A 17,641-nucleotide genomic window follows, 5' to 3' on the forward strand; every position below is an offset into this window, starting at 1 on the left:
CAGGACCCAGCAGGATTTCCAGCTCTGTTAAAACCCCGTTTTGCAGCAGAGGCATGGGCCAGGCTGGGCTGTAAGGGATGAGAGGATCCAGCGCATGCTGCCTGCTGGGCTCAGTCTGTGGGGAGGGTTGGATCCAGGGGGCTGAGCTGTCCTGGAGCTCCTTAGTAGCCACAAATGCAAACCTTTGCCATACGGTAAAGAAAAAGACATACTCTCCCTTTATTCCAGCCTACAAAGGGTGGCTTTTGGGACTGGGGAGGGTTGCTCAGTCTTGGGCCTGGTCAAACATGGCTCTGAAAGTGAGAATGGAGTTACTGGAAATACAGGCTAGCAGGCTGGTGGGGCCCCCCGTGGAAACTCCCCAGGGCTCAGGTAGCAGCAGGTGAGCATTTTTTTTTTTAAATGAGCTTATTCCAGTGAAAGGTGCAGCTTCTGGAGTATGTCAGGAGGGGGATAAGCAGCGGTGACAATGACAGCGCCTTCGCTCCGGAGGACGAGCACTACCCTTCTCTGTGCAACGGCAGAAAATAAAACGAAGCGGGTCGAGTTTGCTGCACGGCTCCGAGCTGCGGTGTGGTTTGCGAGGCAGGGCTGGGGGTTTGCTCGCCTCTGCAGGTGCAGCCCTACAGCTGCCGCTCAGCCGCCGCGATGGCAGGGTTCAGCCTCCTCTCAGGGTGTGGGGCACGGGCTGCGCCCCCCAGGTGCGTGCCGGTGTGCAGGAGGCCGGCTGGTGGTGTGGCAATGCTGCCTTTCGAGTCCAGAAGCCAAAATGGATGTGAAATGTGAGTCGGGTGAATTCTCCTACCGTCTTGCAAGCAGATTTGGGCTCGAGGAGGCTGTGGGGTCACTTTGTGTTACAGGTTCAGGTGTGAGCAGTGGGGGGGGCCCAAGTGTGAACCCCCGGCAGGTTCTGGCAGAAGCATGCAGAAAGCAAGCAGGCCGCGAGGGGAATTTTGGGGGTGCTGGTGCTCAGGCAGCAGTGAGCGCCTCCAGATCTCCCTCTTGAGGTCACTCGGTGCGAGCAGAAATTACCGTGAGCGTGCGGTGACTGATCCTGCCCCCCTCAAAAAAACAACGAGCAGAGCACCTGCTGCCCTGTGATTTCAGCCACCCTTATCGCTGCAGGGGAGGATAAGGGAAGGCAAAGAAAGCGTCCTTGGGAAGATAGCGCAGAGATGCAGCACCTGAGGGAGGGAGAGCCACCGAGGAAGTAAACAGAGGCGTTTTCAGCCCCAAACAACGACCTGCCATGCCTATAAAAAGCCACCGGGTCCGGGACCCCACAAACACCTTGACCTTAAAGGTGCTGAATCCACCGGAGCTCTGCAGCATCCGTCGTCTCCAGGTCCCCGGGACTCGCAGCGCGTCCAGCCGAGGATTGGTGAGATCTTATTATCGGGGTCCTACGCCTCTGCTCCGCTTCACCCGTCCCCCGGGAGCGGGTGGGTCGCGGCGGCCGCCCGCGAGGCCGCGGCTACCTGTCCCCGCTGTCCCCTTCCCTTGACGTCCCCGGGCGAGCGGCGAGGGGCTTTTCGGAGGGGCGGCTCGCGGGGTCGGGTGGGACGCGGGTGCTGGTGTTATGGTAGCTTGGCTGTGAGACAGAGCCGTTTCTCAGCTCGCCCCCCCTTTCCCTTCTCGCTATGATGACCGATATCGTTAGCAACTGGAAGCTGGAGCAGTTTGTGCTCCAGAAGTGTCTCCCCCCAGTGTGGTCCCCGGGGGCCTTCCAGGGCCCGGAGGCGTACCAGCAGTTGTGTCAGCAGTGGGAGAGCTGGTCCGAGGAGACCAAAAAGCCCAAACCCACCAACAAGTGCAAGAAAAGAGCGGCCTTGCAGGGTTTGCTGATGGTGGGCAGGGAGTTGTCTAAGCTGCTTAAAGAGGCTCTTGAGAGCGTGCAGACGCTGGAGCAGGCCAAGGGCGAGCTCAAGATGCAGGTGGACAACCTGCGGGCGGAGGTGCAGGGCTTGTGCGGGGACTCGCTGAGGAGCGCGGTGGAGATAACCCGGCTGGAGAACAAGCTGGGCTACGAGAAGCTGAAGACGGAGGAGCTGGAGAAGGAGGTGGGCAAGTGGATCGGGGAGACGCACGACGCTCAAAGCGCGGTGCGGGCCGTCCTGCAGGACGTGCAGCGGGACCGGGGCACTGGCCCCGATCACAAGGTGTGCCACGCCAAGATCCAGGAGCTGCAGGCCGAGCTGGGGGTGTCGCGGGGCATTGTGGCCGCCATTCAGGGCAAGAGGAGCCGGTTCGGGAACGGGGAGGGGGACGACTCCCTGGACCCGCACCCCCCCCACTACGACTATGAGGATGACGTGTGGGGGGCTAACGGCCCCACCAGGCCATCCCCATACGCTCCCCTGCGGGAGGAGATGTGCCAGCTGCAGGGCTCTGAGGCTGAGGCTGCTAAAATTAAAAAGAGCCCCCCCGAGGAGCCGGCCAGCCACGGCCCGCTGCAGGCCATCGACACCAACAGGGCCGTGCTCTGGTTCACCCCCGAGCAGCTCAAGACGGTGGGGAAGATGTTGGGGCCGCTGACAAAGGAGACGGCTGTCAACTGGCTGTCGCGGGCCCAGAGGCTGCCCAGGTGCCAGAGCGGCAACGCCGTCAGTGACCTGATAGACGTGGTGAGAAAATGCATGAAACCCGACGATTTCGCGGCCCTGCCAGGGGACGTGCAGATGGGCAACGTCCAGGACATCGGGGATGTCCAGTCAGCCGTGCTGAAGGTGTTTTTCCCCGAGGTCAACCCCTTGGTGCTGTTCCACCAGGAGAAGCAGAACCCCGAGGAGCGGCCCGACGCCTACGTCAACCGTAAGAAGATGCTCTACCAGATGGCCGGGCTGCCCGGCTCGAAGGACTCCCCCCTCGATTTTGACAGGCCCGAATTCAAGGAGCCGCTGGTGGTGGGGCTGACCCCACCCCTGCGGGTGATCGCGGGTGGGGACGCGGCGAGGAAGCCGCTGTCGGAGCTAGAGCAGATCCTGACCCAGAATTTCGAGCTGCAAAAGCAGGCGTTCCCGGGGTACATGCTGGGGGGGAAGAAGGGAAAAACCTCAGCCATGTCCTTCCAAAACGCGGGGGTGAGGAAAATGCAAGGGGACAACAGGAAAGATCCTGATGGCAAGAATGGCTTGGGGAAGGAAAACCAGCAAGGGCCAAGGTTTCAGAAGTCCAACCCTTGGCGGGCTGAGCTGAGGAAGCGCTTGATCAAATACGAGAAGCAGGAGGACATTGACGGCTTGCCAGACGCCGAGCTTTTCCGAAAGCTGGCGCTGCACGAGGCCAAGAAGCACAGCAGCTCCAACCCCATCGACCCGGGGTCTAAGGCTCAGCAATAGGGCTGCCAGGCACCTGCATCGCCCCTTTTTTTGGCACCGATTAAGACCGATTTGTGGGGGCGCCTGATAGTTGATATAACTATTGGGGGAGGGGTGCTTGGACAAGTGATGTTAATTGATACTGGTGCCTCTTATTCAATTCTGAATATGACCCCTGGCGAAAGCGGGCTCTTCCAAACATGTGAAATTATTGAAATAACTGGGCCAAATGGCCAAAAATCCTCAGTGCCCTTCACAGGGCCAGTACCCTTTGAAATTGGAACTGCCAAGGGGTCTGAAAAATTTGGGAAAATGGAAATGAATGGAAAGCCAGGAATTTTGGCCATCTCCACACTTACAAAGATGGGGGTGGTGGTGGACCTGGCAAACCAAAAACTATTACACTGCCCCCAAAGCGATGCACCGGTCATCCCGGCGAGCCACAGGGTCATGTCGGTCAAAGCTCCCGAGCTCCTGATCCACCCCGAATGGGAGCCCCGAGTGAAACGGGTGACGGAGCAGTTCCCACAGGTCTGGGCAAAGAACAAGCTGGACTGTGGGCAGATCGACACCATAGTGGTGATAAAAGGGCCAGACCCCCCTCCTCAGCAGCAGCCCCAGTACCCGGCTGAGGCTGAGGAGGGCCTGTGGGACACGGTCAAAACCCTGCTAGAGCAGGGGGTGCTGGTGGAGCAGCAGAGCACCAGCAATGCCCCGGTGTGGCCCCTGAGGAAGGCTGACGGGAAAACCTGGAGGCTGACGGTCAACTACAGTGCCCTCAACCAGGTTACCCCTCTGAGGACGTCCGTGGTGGCCAAATACCCCGATGTCATGGCAGCCATCTCGCGGGGATCCGAGTGGTTCTCAGTGCTCAGCCTGACCAGTGCGTCCTTCGCTATCCCCTTGCACCCCGAGTCCTGGCACAAGTTTGCCTTCACCCTCCGGGGACGGCAGTTCACCTTTGCAAGAGTCCCCCCGGGGTTTCACAACACCCCCACCATTTGCCACATGCAAGTGACGAGGATGTGGGAGAAGCTCAGCCACAAGGAGAGCGTGCTGTCCTGTGCTGGCGACATCCTCATCCACACCCGGACCAAGGAGGAGAACCTGGAGGTCCTGGCAGAGGTGCTGGAGGCCATCCAGAAGACAGGGTTCAGGGTCAGCCCAACAAAGGCCCAGCTGTGCTGGAAGGAGGTGTCATATTTAGGGGTGACTCTGGGAGAGGAAGGGCGCTCGCTGGAGAAGCAGCGGGTTGAGTTGATACAGAAAGTGTCGGCACCGGCCGACATCGCCACCCTACGGTCCTTTTTGGCTCTTGTGAGGTTCTCCCGGGAGTTCGTTGAGGGCTATGCAGAGAAAGCTGCTCCGCTCTGCAAGCTCCTCAAGAAGGACACCCCGTGGGAGTGGGGTCCAGAGCAGGATGAGGCAGTTAAAATCTTAAAGGAGAGTGTGGCGCGAGCCCCCATGCTGGCACGGCCCCGTGGGGACAGACCCTACGTGCTGCAGCTGGCCAGCGTGGGGATGGGGCTGCGGGCCACCCTTGGCCAACACCATGGTGCCCACATCCAGCCCATCGCCCATGCCTCGCGGCTCTTGACACCAGCTGAGCAGCAATTCACCGCATACGAGAGGGAGGTTTTGGCCTTGATCTGGGCCCTACAGCACTGGGAGTATCTGGTGGGGTCGGCCCCGGTGCTGCTGAGGACCTCTGGTGCCCCAGTGAGGTACCTCTTGTCAGGGAAGGAGGGGAATGGTCCCACGCGCTGCCCCAGGATGGCCAACTGGGTGCTGGCATTGCCCAACAAAGACACCCCCGGGGAGGCCCATGAGCCCTCAGCTGGCTCCTACGGGGTGGTCATCAGTGGTGACAAGGATGGGGAGGAGGTGGAGGAGCCGAAGCCACAGAGGGCACCCCTATTTGAGAGCAGCATCAGCCTGGCAGAGGCCAAGGACAGAGGCTATGCGGTGTGGTTCGTAGACGGGTCCAACTACCACGAGGAAGGGGTGCCCTACACCGGCTACGCCGCCGTCAACCGGGGCACCGGGGAGGTGGTCAAGGGGAAGTGCCTGCCGCACTCCATCCAGGCTGCTGAGCTGGTGGCCGTGACGGTCGCCCTCGAAAACACGCCGGCAGACCAGCCGCTGGCCATATTTTCTGACTCGGGCTGGGTGGTGAGGGCGGCCCTGGAGTGGTTGCCGCTCTGGAGGGAGAGGGACATGCAGTCTGCCGATGGCAAGCCCGTCACCTATGCCAAAAAGCTGCTGTACCTCGCCAAGCTGGCGGAGCAGAGAGCACACCCGGCCCAGATAATTAAGGTCAAGGCCCACAAGAAGGGGACGGAGGAGGCCAAGTGGAACAAGGAGGCGGATGCCAAAGCCAAACAAGGGGCTAAGGAAGGGCAGATGTGGAAGGCCAGCAAGATCTTGGAGAATGGCCCCTTGTTGGTGGCTGCAGGCAGGAACAGGGAGAGCGTGGACCTGCTGGGCTTGCAGGCGCAAGACCCGAGCGTCCGGGAGCTAGCACAGGGCAGGGAGTACAAAGGGTGCAAGGTCTGGAAGGACGTCTCAGGGCTGGTCCTGGCGCGGAGAGAGGGGGCAGACTTCCCGGTATGGGTGGTGCCTGAGCTTGTCCGGACAGAGCTGGTGGCCCTGGCTCATGAGCAGGGGCATTTGGGGACAGATAAGACCTTGGCGAGGCTGCAGGGTGCAGGGTGGTGGCCTGACATGAGAGAGGATGTGGAGAGGTACGTCAGCAACTGCCTCACCTGTGCGGCCAACAATCCCGATGCGAAAACAGCAAAAGCCCTGCTGGGCCACCAGAGGATTTCTGGGCCGTGGAGCAAGTTGCAGATGGAGTTTATCGGCCCTTTGCCCCAAACGGCCCAAGGGAACAAGTATTGCCTGGTGATCAGCGATAACTTCACCAAGTGGGTGGAAGCGTTTCCGGCTCGAAACAACACAGCCAGCGCGACTGCCAAGATCCTGGTAGAGCACGTCTTCTCACGATGGGGCGTCCCAAAGGAGATCGACTCGGACCACGGCCAACGCTTCGTCGGGGAAGTCTCGAAAGGGGTGTGCCAGGCCTTGGGCATTAAGCAAAAGCTTCACATCACGGGGCATTTCCAGAAGCCCGGCTCTATGGAGGGGCCCAACCAAACACTGAAGACTGCGCTGCGGAAGCTTGTAAACCAGCAAAGGAAGGACTGGGATCAGAAACTCCCCTTGGTCCTGATGGCGTTGCGGGGGGCCGTGGCATCTCATGCGCCTTCTCCCCCAAAACTGCCTCCTGCAAGAGACCCGAAGCTGCTGGAGCACTGGTGGCAAAGAGGGGAGCCTCCAGACGAGCTGCAGCCCCGCGTGCTGACAGACAGGTGGGTTCAGGACATGCTGAGGACGGTGTCGGCTACGTACCACCAGCTCGCCTTGGTGCAGGAGGCCAACATCCACAAGATGGATAAGCAGCTGGGAGCGCTGCTGCGCCCCATGGAGTGGAACACGGGGGACCTGGTAACGTATCGGGGGGTTAGAGAGAAGAACCAGGTGCTGGGACCCCAGTGGATGGGGCCGGTTAGGGTTGTGAACAAGGCCAGCCCCTCCATGTACCAGGTAGAAATCAGAAAGGGGGCGAAAAGGCAGGAAAAATGGTTCCACTCTTCACAATTAAAAGCATGGAAGGGAAATTAACGGGGCTGGAGAGCCCGCTTTGCTTATGTTTTGCAGATGAAGGAAAATGGAAGGCGATTGTGACCAGCGGGAAGGGCGAACTTCGCGGCATCACCAGCCCTGTTTGTGCTGCGGGGAAAATGCTTTCAAATTTGTGGTTGCAGGATTTGCTTTGATTTCTGGTATGTTTATAGCGCTGAGCATGCAACACGCCCAACCAACACACCAGCACCTCCAAGAACAAGTCAGTCATTCCCACTTAGCAAGACACCCCGACAAATGGGCCGCAGTCCAGCACAGGGTTAGACGATACACAAAAATTGGCACGGATTGGCCCTGGTCTCAAGCTCACGTAAAATATACGGGAAGCATGGGATTAAATTCTAACAAAGGCTTAAATTTGTCAACAGTAGTTATGCACGGGGCTGAGGTGTATTTGGAAAATGAATGGAGCTGGGATAGCACAAGCAGGCTTCCGCAGCTGCTGGGGAAGGTGGGCCAAGAAATAAAAGTAGGGTGCAGGGTAGTTAATGGTTCCACTCATCAGCGGGTAACTCAAATCTCCGTAACTGAAGTAAAAACCAAGAAGAGTCAGAAAAAAAACTGTGCCATGGAAAAATTGGATTGTTGGTGCAACTTTACTCTAGTCCAGCCAGTATTTGTGGTCTGTCTCTGGGCCCAAAACAGTGTGGGACTGTCATTTAAATTTAAGATTAGCACTACGATGCATTCATTTGCTGCCCTTAAGGTCCTGAGGTGCCATTTTTTGGCCTGGCGTGCAGCCCAATACGCTGAAGTGGGGAACCAAGTAAAATTGGAAATTAGATATTCTCAAGCAAGTATAACTGACCCGAGGAAAATTAATGGCACCACTGTGACTATCTCTGCCCCTAATGGCCGTAAGTGGGCCGTGTTATTAAATTGCCCCCGTGAGAGCAAAATACTCAATAGATCTGAATTAAAGGCAGAGGCCTCGTGGTATAGCCAGGATTATGGATACTGCCCACACCCGCTCATAAACCTCCAGGTGTGGTGTCAAGGAAACCTGAGCGTAGAAATGTCTCCCGAGCTTGGAGGAAAGTGGTTGATAGGAGGCCCTGAAGGATTTCAGAAAGAGTTCCCCATCTTTGCTGTCCAGCGTCCCTTTGTTTCAAAAATAGGCCCGTATGTAGTCAAGCAAAATCACATCCAAGAGCTATTGACCAGCCCCGTCCGGTCATTGAAGAAGGTGGTGCTGTCCCTGTCTACGGTTAATATTTCTTCCGTCAGACCGCACTGCACCCCCTTCCTGTCCACCCTCTACACTGGCTGGCTCGCGTGGCTTCACAGCCGCTCCATCCAGGGGGCCCGGGCCAGGAGAGACCTTCTGGCCACGGCGCTGGGAGGAGGAGGCGCCGGGCTGGGAGTGCTCAACAGCATGAACGTTGAGGTCCTGGCCAACAAGCTGGAGGCCGTCACGTCAGGCGTGCAGGGCCTCCTCAGCCCCCTGAACTCATCCCTGGCCAGCCTGGGGATGGGGCAGTGGCTTGTGTCGGAGGTGTTGCCCACTTGGGAAAAAATAAGCGAGAAAGACCACCAGGTGCTGTTGCAGGCGCTGGGAATCGAACAAAATAACGTCTCCCTTGCTCTGAGTTGCATCCAGGCCCAGACGTGGGTGCAGAGTGTCGTTGCAGGTATCCTGAGGGACGGCGACAACGGCGTCCTCCCCACCGAGGTCCGAAAGATCGTGTGGGACGCGGCCACGGACAAGGAGCGGCAGCTCCAAGCCTGGTGGAGGCTGGTGAACTTCACCCATGACCAGGTCCTCAATGCAGTCATCGCCTACGTCCTGACCGTGGCGGAGGCCCGCATCGAAAAGGTCTACCCCATCGTGGCCCTGGGGATTAACACTAACGGGTCCGTGGTCTACCCACTGGACCACCGCATGTGGGCGAGAGTGTCAGACAAAAAGTGGCAGTCAGTAGATTTGGAAGCCTGCATTTTGGAGCGGGGGCTGGGATTCATTTGCGAAGATGATGCCCTTAAGGCAAGCGATGTTTGCTTTGATACCAGCGAGGGGGTGTGCCACTTTGAGATCAACCCGCAGAGCAATAATAAAACCGTGTTAGTTTATGTAGGGAAAGGGTGCGTGTGTTTTAGAACGATGTGTAAATACGTGCAAATTAATGACATTTACAATCAGACCGTATTCAATGATTCAAATATGTGTGCTTGCAATGTAGCTATCATTAGAGGCTGTGATTTTGTGTATAAGCCGCCCGTGTTCACTAGCCAATTGCTAATCAGAAACTATACCCTGTATCGTAGTATAACCCCGACCCCGATCGGTATGGATTTGTCGCTAGTTAAAGAAATGTTAGAGCATGCAAATTTACAGCAGCTTTTAGAAAATGCTAAGGCAGAAGCTAAAAAAATCCTAATAACTGTACACCACGATGGCAATGTCATAAAGCAGGTAATAGAGCGGATTAAGAGGGTGGGAGAGCACCACTGGTGGGAAATATTCTTTGGCTGGTCCCCCACCGCCACCGGCATCTTCAACGCGCTCCTGCATCCCGTTGTGATCATCCTGCTCATGCAAGCCTGCTTGTGCCTTGCCATGGTGGCCACTTGTTACTGGATAAGGCAGGTGAGGCTCTGCATTGACAGCCAGCTGAACCAACTGGGGCTGGCCAAGCGCCTCCTACCATAGTCAAGGGCAAGACTGGGTTGGCCTCTGTGTTTGCCACCAAGAAGAACCCTTAGCTCCGCTGTTGGCTGCAACCCAGTAGGCGTTGAGCGGTGGGGACACACGCCATACCAGACCTTGATGTGAGGGGTGGCCTCCTCTGTTATAAGAGGGCCTCCCAGGAGCGGCGGGCAGGCCAAGCTGCCTGCGGTTGGCTTGAATCACAGAATGGTTGAGGTTGGAAGGGACCTCTTGAGATGATCTGGTCCAACCCCCCCTGCTCAAGCGGGGTCACCCAGAGCAGATTGCCTAGGACTGTGTCCAGTTGGGTTTTGACTATTTCTGTAGATGGAGCCTCCGCAACCTCTCTGGGCAACCTGTTCCAGTGCTTGATTACCCTCCCAGTAAAAAAGTAAGAGTTAGCTTAAGAAACTTATCTTTGAATGTCCCAGCTCCAAACGCTAATGAGAAGAAGCTGCTCTTGTGTGGTTTAAGACTCCTTAAGCAGAGAAGAAGAGGTTAGGGAAAGCCAAGGACAGTGTCTTTGGAAGGAAATGGAAGGGAATGTAATGCCTGAGTGCAGAAAAGCAGCCACGGAAGATGGCAGAAGTGTTACCAGCCTCAGAGACTTGGAAAAGTGATAAAAGCCGAGCAGAACAAAAGACCCTTGGACTCAAAGGAGCTGAATCCACACGGACCTTTGCAGCGACCAGCTCTGGGTCCCCAAGACTCCCAGGACGTCTGGCCAACGGATTGGTGAGATTTTGTGTTTGGAGCCTGGACATCACCGCTTTGCTTTGCTTAGCTTAGTTTTGCTTTGCTTAGTAGTGCACGTACCCAATAAAATTGTTTGTTAGAGGACCAACTGTCTGTTCAGTCTCTGCCTGTTCACTACCCAGGTTTATAACTTTAGCTGCACCGGTAAAGAGAAATTCTGGTAAAAACAAAAGATGTGCTTTATTTTTCCCCATTACCAGGCCAAAATGACTCCTTTGCTTTTTGTCTGCAGCATATTCACTGAAACACAAGAATTTTTTCCTTGAAGGGCCCTGAGCTGGCATTACAGCTCACATCCACACAAGCACAGTGCCCCCTTCGTTCTGCCTCTCCTGGCCTGCAACCCCTGCCTCTGAATTAGAAAAAAGCCTTCAAATATATAGGGGGGAGGGGGCTCAGGTTACTTTAAAACACTGGGAATTCAAAAAACAAAAATACATCATCCATCTCATTTCCAGCCCACGTGTCCAATGTCACCTCGGAGGTGCTGCTTTCCCTGAGGATGGGGTGCACTGTGCAGACAAAAAGCCCTTTGCAATCCAGACTGAAAGCAAAAGATTAAAAAACTGCCCTTTAAGCCAACAGGCAACTGCTGGGCTGGGCATGGTCATGTACATCCCCTGCTGGTTTTGTCCCTGTGCTCTGGAGCAGAGGGGGATCTATGTAGATCACACAGGTTCTGAAGGTCAGCAGAGACTTTCCAGCCTGCGTGCCTACCCCGTGAAAACCAACCAAACAAAAACAACAACAAAAAACATTCAATAGATCTTGGAATTATTATTATTTTCCCTTCTGAAGCCCTGAGGACTGTCAGGGCTGATGAGGTTCATTTTGTACCTCCTCGAGCAGGGCCAGGCAGAAGCTGGCAGATTTCTGTCCGTCTGCCAGAGCTGCTTTCCCAAGCCCACCAGCAGCATTTGGACCAGTGTCGCTCTCCTGCGCCAACTTTGCCTCTCAGACTCGTGGCTTAGCCATGGCTCTCCTTTTCCCACCCTTTCCTTTCTCTCACCCATCTTTTCCACCTGTAAATTTTATCCTCTTCCTTCACCGTGTGCTTTCTACCTTCCCTAATGCCAGCCAGACACCGGCCCCCAATATTTTACAACCTGTAAATTTACTGCAGAGGTGACCCAGGGTAACGGAGCAGTAAGAAGGGAGGAGAAAGCCCCAGGATCAGAGCGACACAACCAGACAGCGATGTACCGCAGTGTGCTGCACCCTGGCTGGACACCATTTATTGGGTACTGGCAGTATTGCCTTCTTTTGTGGGCCTGATGGAAGAAATCAATTTTAGGAGGTGGAATAATGGGCATCAGGATTCAGAGACTCAGTGAGGAGAGATGGTATGAGAGCCAAAACGCTGGAACGTGGGGCAGGTTCTGGGTTGTGCTGATTTTTTTTTCTGCTTTGCAGCGTCCCAGAGAAATTCGGTGACGTGCCAGCACTCAGCATGAAGGAAGATGCTCGATTTATTCCTCACAGCAGCCTCAAGAAGTGAGGCTATAAATCACCCTGCCCAAGAAGGGACCATAAATAACCCCGGAGGGAGTTAGTTTACTCTTAGGAGTGGTGAAATGACTGAAGTTATACCCTGCAGAGGGAAATGCAGGAAATTCATGGGGGTTTGCACTTGAAAAATAAAACACGACGGAAACAATTTCCAGTTTTGAGAGAGATCTATCATTGGCAAGACTTGAGTATGGCAAAATTAACACAAGGCTGTGTAATTAAGATGTAGGCCTTCTACAGCATGGGGCGATCAAGATGTCCTTGTTCCCCCAGCCACTCTCAGCAGCTCAACCAGTGGACGAGCACCACAGGTACCTGGAAAGAGAACAGAAACGCATGAGGTTACTTGGAACAGGGCAGCCTAGAAGAAACAGGAAAAAAACCCCAACCCTTAAACTTACAAATGTATTTCCTTTTCTTTCTAGCATCTCTAGAAGCTAAGCAAAGCTTTTTTCAACTGCGAAGCATGGGACTGTTGGAGAACATAGGGACTGTCCCCTGCATGTGTGTAGATGTTGCAGTGCTCTGTGCATGGTCTCCACCGCTGGAAGGATACAGGTCATAGCTGCAGCTCCGTGTCATGTGTGTGTCCCCCCTTCCATACCCCAAACAGGTAAAGCATCACCCAGCATGATTACAAGGGACCTGGCTGATGCCAGTACAGTGAGAAAAGATGGGAAAAGAGGAATAGAAATTTCCTACCACTGGCCATACGCAGTCAGGACTTTAACATAACCTTTGTTTAGCTTCCTCACGCAATTCCAGCAAATCATTCTAGTGTCATCCTTCCAAATGCATTCCAAGGATACGTACAGATTATTCTCTGTACTGAGTAGAGTATTTTCTGTAGGACAAAGACGTTTTGGCTCTGCATACAGGAGTGAAGCAACTATTTTCATAAACCCAGGTATGATCGGGCATTACTGGGGACAGAGGAAAGCAGCAAAGGGCAGACACCTCCCCGTGTCACGCAGGAGGGTGAGGGACAAATCCCCATGGCGAGCACTCCCCAGGGGGAGGTGGGCACCGACCCTTGCAGATTCCCTGAGGACATAAACAAACAGAACATGCCATCAGGTAGTTTAATGACTGCCGTGTTTCCACAGCCACCCTTAAAGTGATTAAAGGCCAGGAGTTTCAAACCTGGATGCCTAACGCAAGGCACCCAAAGCTCCTTTTAGACAACTCATTCGACTGTGATTTTTAGTGCCTGTAGTCAGAGGTGCCTAATAGGGATACAGGTGTTTATTTATTAGCATTTTCAAGGCTGTTTGGATGGCACTGGCCTAGGCTTATATTTGCTGATCCCCCCTGAAGGCTCTTATTTGCCTTATCCACGTTGTTTCTGAAGCATAAATGCAACAAATCCATCACGCTGGGGGGCTCCCATTGCTTTATCCTCACCCTACTAGCAAATACTGTGGTAATGCTACAAAGATGCCTGCTTGCTTATGTTTGCCTATCCAAACAGCACCAGAGTACCCCACAGACATTAAAATAGAAAAATAAATGGAAAAAAATAAACAAACAAGGACTTGTTTGCCTCCACAGCATACTCACTAATGAACAAGAAAAGATGGCCGCGACAGCGTTGCTGTGTCTGTCCTCGCTTCCTTCATGCTTAACACAGACCTGACTAATAATCTCAACCCAGCCAGTTTCTAGGGATAACGCACAGCCCTGAGTGGCCAAGTCACACTGAAAGGGGACGCAGACACGAGGTGAGCACTGGAGGTGCGTGAGCCTGCACTCTGGAGGCTGGGGTGGACACCGGCTCTTGGGTACGGTCTCACCTTTCTCTTCTCCACTAACCAGTGCTTCTTTCTGTGTTGAGCGTGGAGTGGGAAGATGAAAGGCTGTGCCCCGGCGAGCCCCCTGCTCGCAGATGTGCTGCAGGCAGCCAGCGATGCTCAGCTCCGCCGCAGGCACGGGTGGCAAGCTCCTAGACGAGCGTGGTCTGAGGTCTCCTTTTGCCAAGCTAGAAAAAAGAAGAAAAAGCTGTAAACAAAGCAGAAGGCAGGCAGCTAAGCACCTGGCATGACCTCCTGTGTCAGGTTTGAGAGGTGTTTTTCTTAGAACAAAGCCCTTTCCACACAATCCTGTCATTGTGCGGGAGACTCTAAGGAAGCTTGCTCTGGGCTGCGAGGGCAGACAGAGTCGCAGAGAGACACAAAAAGGCAGGGAAGGGACACTCATCCCGAGAGTCACAGATCGCAAGCACCGACACAAGTTATTTGGCCCAGGAACTTCAGGGTGCATGCAGGTGTTGCAGCCGAGGTGTTGTCTGAGGCAAAACCCACGTGCACTGAGGGCATCCTGCGTGGTCCCTTGATCTGGACTTGCACGAAGCCGCAGCAACAACACCTCTGTTGATTTCTACAAGCCAGGTAAAAGAGCCAGATCTTCCATGGTGCTGAGAAGTCTGACATCTCAGCGGTCACCCAACACCTCGCCCAGGCGGCTCTGGCCTCCTGCACTGCAGGAACGTGGGGCAGCACAAAGCAAGAGGCTCGAGGCTGGGACTTCCAGGCCCCTGGACAGACCTACAGACAAACGCTGCAGTTCAGCATCACTTGGGAGCAGGGAAAGCACGCCGCGTTCGTGTCCTCTTTCCCTGCCCTCCTTCGCAACAACGCAGGGAAAAGCTGCGCTGTTTGTACTAGCTACTTGCTTATCCACAGACAACTTTATGAGAATGAATCAAATGTTATAATTTAGTTTGCACCTGAAGTCAAACAAACGTAAGGATGCAGACTTCACAGAATGGATTAACACTCTGAGGAAAGCATGTATACATACCATGGTACTTCGGTGTGTTATTCACTGCTGACGTTACTAACACAAGGGAGTGCACACAAATAGAAGTCGTGATTTCTACTGACTTGTACGCTAAGGGAAGCTTTTGTCACTGCAGCTCAGAAAGAGCATCAAGAGACTGGTATAATGCAACTAGAGAAGAAACATTTCAAGGGAAAAAGCTTCATTCTAAACAAGTATCATATTTAATATACTATTTCTCATATAGCACCCTACTAACAATAAATGTGCTTCCACTTGTAGAGCTAGAGTTTATAACGCAGATGGTTTGCAAGTGCCTAGCACTAAGTTTTGAGGAAAACAACTTTATTTAAACTATTTGTTACGTGCCAGAAGTGCAGCAGCGCCAGCAACGCCCAGAACCCTGCTTTAATCGGTATCATTCTGAATTCTAAGAAATCCAACTTCCTTTTAAAGGTCTCCCTTGAATCACCCTTTCTGCCCACGCACGGACTTTCAGTCTTCCCCACAGATCTTGGAGGGAAAAAAACACACAACGTACCACTTCTTTCCCCCTTTCTGCCCTTGATATTTTGGTTCTATTTCAAGCTTTCATGTCTTAAGTAGAGAAGGAGCTGGGACTTGAGCCTGTGGGTGCAAGAAAGAAAGGTCAGTAGCCTGAGGGTCTGTATTTCTGCCTGGTGGTGCTGTGTATCGACCCTACAGCAAAGCTGGGCTGTGATGCAAGTGGTACTCAGCACCCTGTGCGAAGTAGGCTCCTGCAGGGGTTCAGGACTTGGAAACCCACACTGTCAGTCACTTGTGGAAATTGAGACTTACGCCCGAACAGCAGGGATTGCCAACAGGCACCTAGTAGCAATCCCGGGCAGGCATTTTTCTGTAGCTCTAAGAAAACCATTCGATAGGAGTTAATGCCTAAATCTTCATGAGAAATAACTGGTGGAATAGCACTTCATTGCTTTCATCTGGAAATTGATCTCCCTGAAATAAAATACAGAATAGTGTTGCTCTTTTTTTTTTTTTCCCTCCCATAGCTTTCCTGCTGAAAGATTTATGGCACTGAACCTACTTTTGGTTTCTTTTTTTTTTTTGTGCCTCATTTTTGTGCTACCTGCATTGTGCGCCAGTTCAGCTGTACAGTCATACCCGCTACAGCGGGTCTGGGTTAAAAAGGATCCTGTGCCTAGCTGCTTAGCACCTCACTCTCAAAATGCCAGCAGGATAGGAAATGGGGACAGCTGGAAGGACATGAGCACAGCTGGCAGGGCTGAACACCGCTCCCTCAGGTTGTTCCTGCTGGTGGATGAGAAGAGCAGCCAGCAGCTGTAAGATGCTAAGGCTAAAAAAGCTGCAGCAGGACAAGCTCATCTGGCACCAGGGGCTCAGCGAGTCGTTAAGCACACGAGAAGCTTGTAGAAAGGCTGGGAAGAGAAAACCCAAATCCCTCAGTCCCCAGCCCGGTGCTTTAACCTCGGTGCTCTGGCCGGTGAGCACAGCCATTAGGCACACTGTCAGCTTCTGTAGCGGAGGATGGCAGTGCTGGCCAACAGCTCTGCTCTGAAAAAGCACACTTTAATTTAGTTAAACTGCTAATAGTCCTCCAGCTAGCTCAAACACCGGTTGCACGCCGCAATCTGATTCCGCAGAAACATGGTAAATTGGAGATGTGGCTAAAGGCACTGCACTCAAGTGATTTACCTGGTTTTCAACTGAAACGCTCTCAGTCTTTAGAAAAATACCCTTGGACAAGTTCGCAGCTGGGGGATGATGAGGGGATGCCTCAGAAGCCAAGGGTAGGGTTAACTTGGCAGGTGGCAGCGCTCTCTGTGCCTCGCTGAAACCACAGCCGGAGTTCAGGGCATGCAGGGCGAGTGCAGCGGTTCTCCCTTTTATTTATCTCAAGACTTGAAACAAGATCCTTCCCCGGTGAAACCAACTTCTTGCTCGCTTTACGGGATGCAGAAAGAGATGTCCTATTTCAGTTGTGGTCTTTTTCAAACGTACCTAGCACTAGGATCTCACTATGAATGTTTTCACATGTTGCTGCCAGTCACAGAAAAAACAAACTGTAAAAAAAAAAAGTCATAAAAGGGAAACCAAACAATTAAAAAGTGACAGTATCTTGCAGAAAAGCATGTTCTTACCACTCATCATAGGACACTGAAGCTGACAGCTGCTTTCAGAGGTGAGCATTGAGGCTCCACGTGTTTCATTGAACAAGCGACTCGAACGGCTTCAGGCATTTCTTGTTAACTCTGCTCCAGCAGAAGGCTGCCTTGCCTCTCTCTGATGCTCACTGCCCTTGTCAGGGTTTAAGCTGAAGTTTGCTGTGAGTGAGAACAGCTGAGGGACAGCAAGGATCCCCAGGGATGGTGACCTTCAGGGGACAGGAGGGGAAATGAGCAGCAGCAGTCTGCTTTGGGAGCAGCGACATACAACAGGACAGAACAGCTCAGCTGGAGGGGACCCACAAAAATCATCGAGTCCAAGTGCCTGAGCACTTCAGGGCTAACCAAAAGTCAAAGCACATTACTGAGGGCATCGTACAAATGCCTCTTGAGCAGTGCCAGGCAGGGGCATCAGCCACCTCTCCAGGAACCTGTCCCAGTGTCTGAGCCCTCCTGCATAAAACAGCCCTGACTCCGAGGGGTCTCCAGACAGACCTGCAGGTCTGCCTGCTCAGATGTGACAGAAAGATCTGTGACTCCATTTGTTTCTCAAATCAGAACTGGGATGCTTTGGTACCTTTAATGAGAAGAACAGATGAACAGAATTAGCTTTCACTATTGACAGTGGGTATTCCTTTGCTACCAAGAAGTGGAAAAAAAAAAAAAAGACATTTACAATAAAGGGTAAATAAAGCCATCAATTTCTTTGCTTAGTATTTTTAAATGCCTAGCATGTAGATAGATATCGGCACAAATGTGAT

General features: G+C 53.5%; 2 protein-coding genes across 22 annotated transcripts in view; one reads left to right on the forward strand and one right to left on the reverse strand.

Moving 5' to 3' along the window:
- The first annotated feature begins 1,227 nt into the window (after positions 1-1,227).
- Positions 1,228-10,509, forward strand: LOC310898279 (uncharacterized protein). Its single transcript, XM_083833041.1, has 2 exons — positions 1,228-1,381; positions 7,038-10,509. The coding sequence occupies exon 2, from the start codon at positions 7,048-7,050 to the stop codon at positions 9,670-9,672; it is 2,625 nt and encodes an 874-aa protein (XP_083689167.1). The 5' UTR covers positions 1,228-1,381; positions 7,038-7,047; the 3' UTR covers positions 9,673-10,509.
- Positions 7,758-17,641, reverse strand: part of KRCC1 (lysine rich coiled-coil 1) — a 28,036-nt gene continuing 18,152 nt past the window's right edge. For 7 of the 21 annotated variants that reach the window (XR_014583155.1, XR_014583156.1, XR_014583171.1 and 4 more), the window contains one exon: positions 7,758-17,457. The gene's annotated coding sequence lies outside the window, so the exon portion shown is untranslated. The remainder of the gene's footprint in view (positions 17,458-17,641) is intronic. The other 14 variants (XR_014583162.1, XR_014583157.1, XR_014583158.1 and 11 more) reach the window with 14 other exon arrangements.

Source organism: Anser anser, assembly GCF_964211835.1.
Source record: "Anser anser genome assembly, chromosome: 4".
Lineage (NCBI taxonomy): Eukaryota > Metazoa > Chordata > Aves > Anseriformes > Anatidae > Anser > Anser anser.

Coding starts and splice junctions, on each gene's coding strand:
- LOC310898279 (XM_083833041.1), top strand. CDS start 7,048: ATGGAAGGCGATTGTGACCAGCGGGAAGGGCGAACTTCGCGGCATCAC.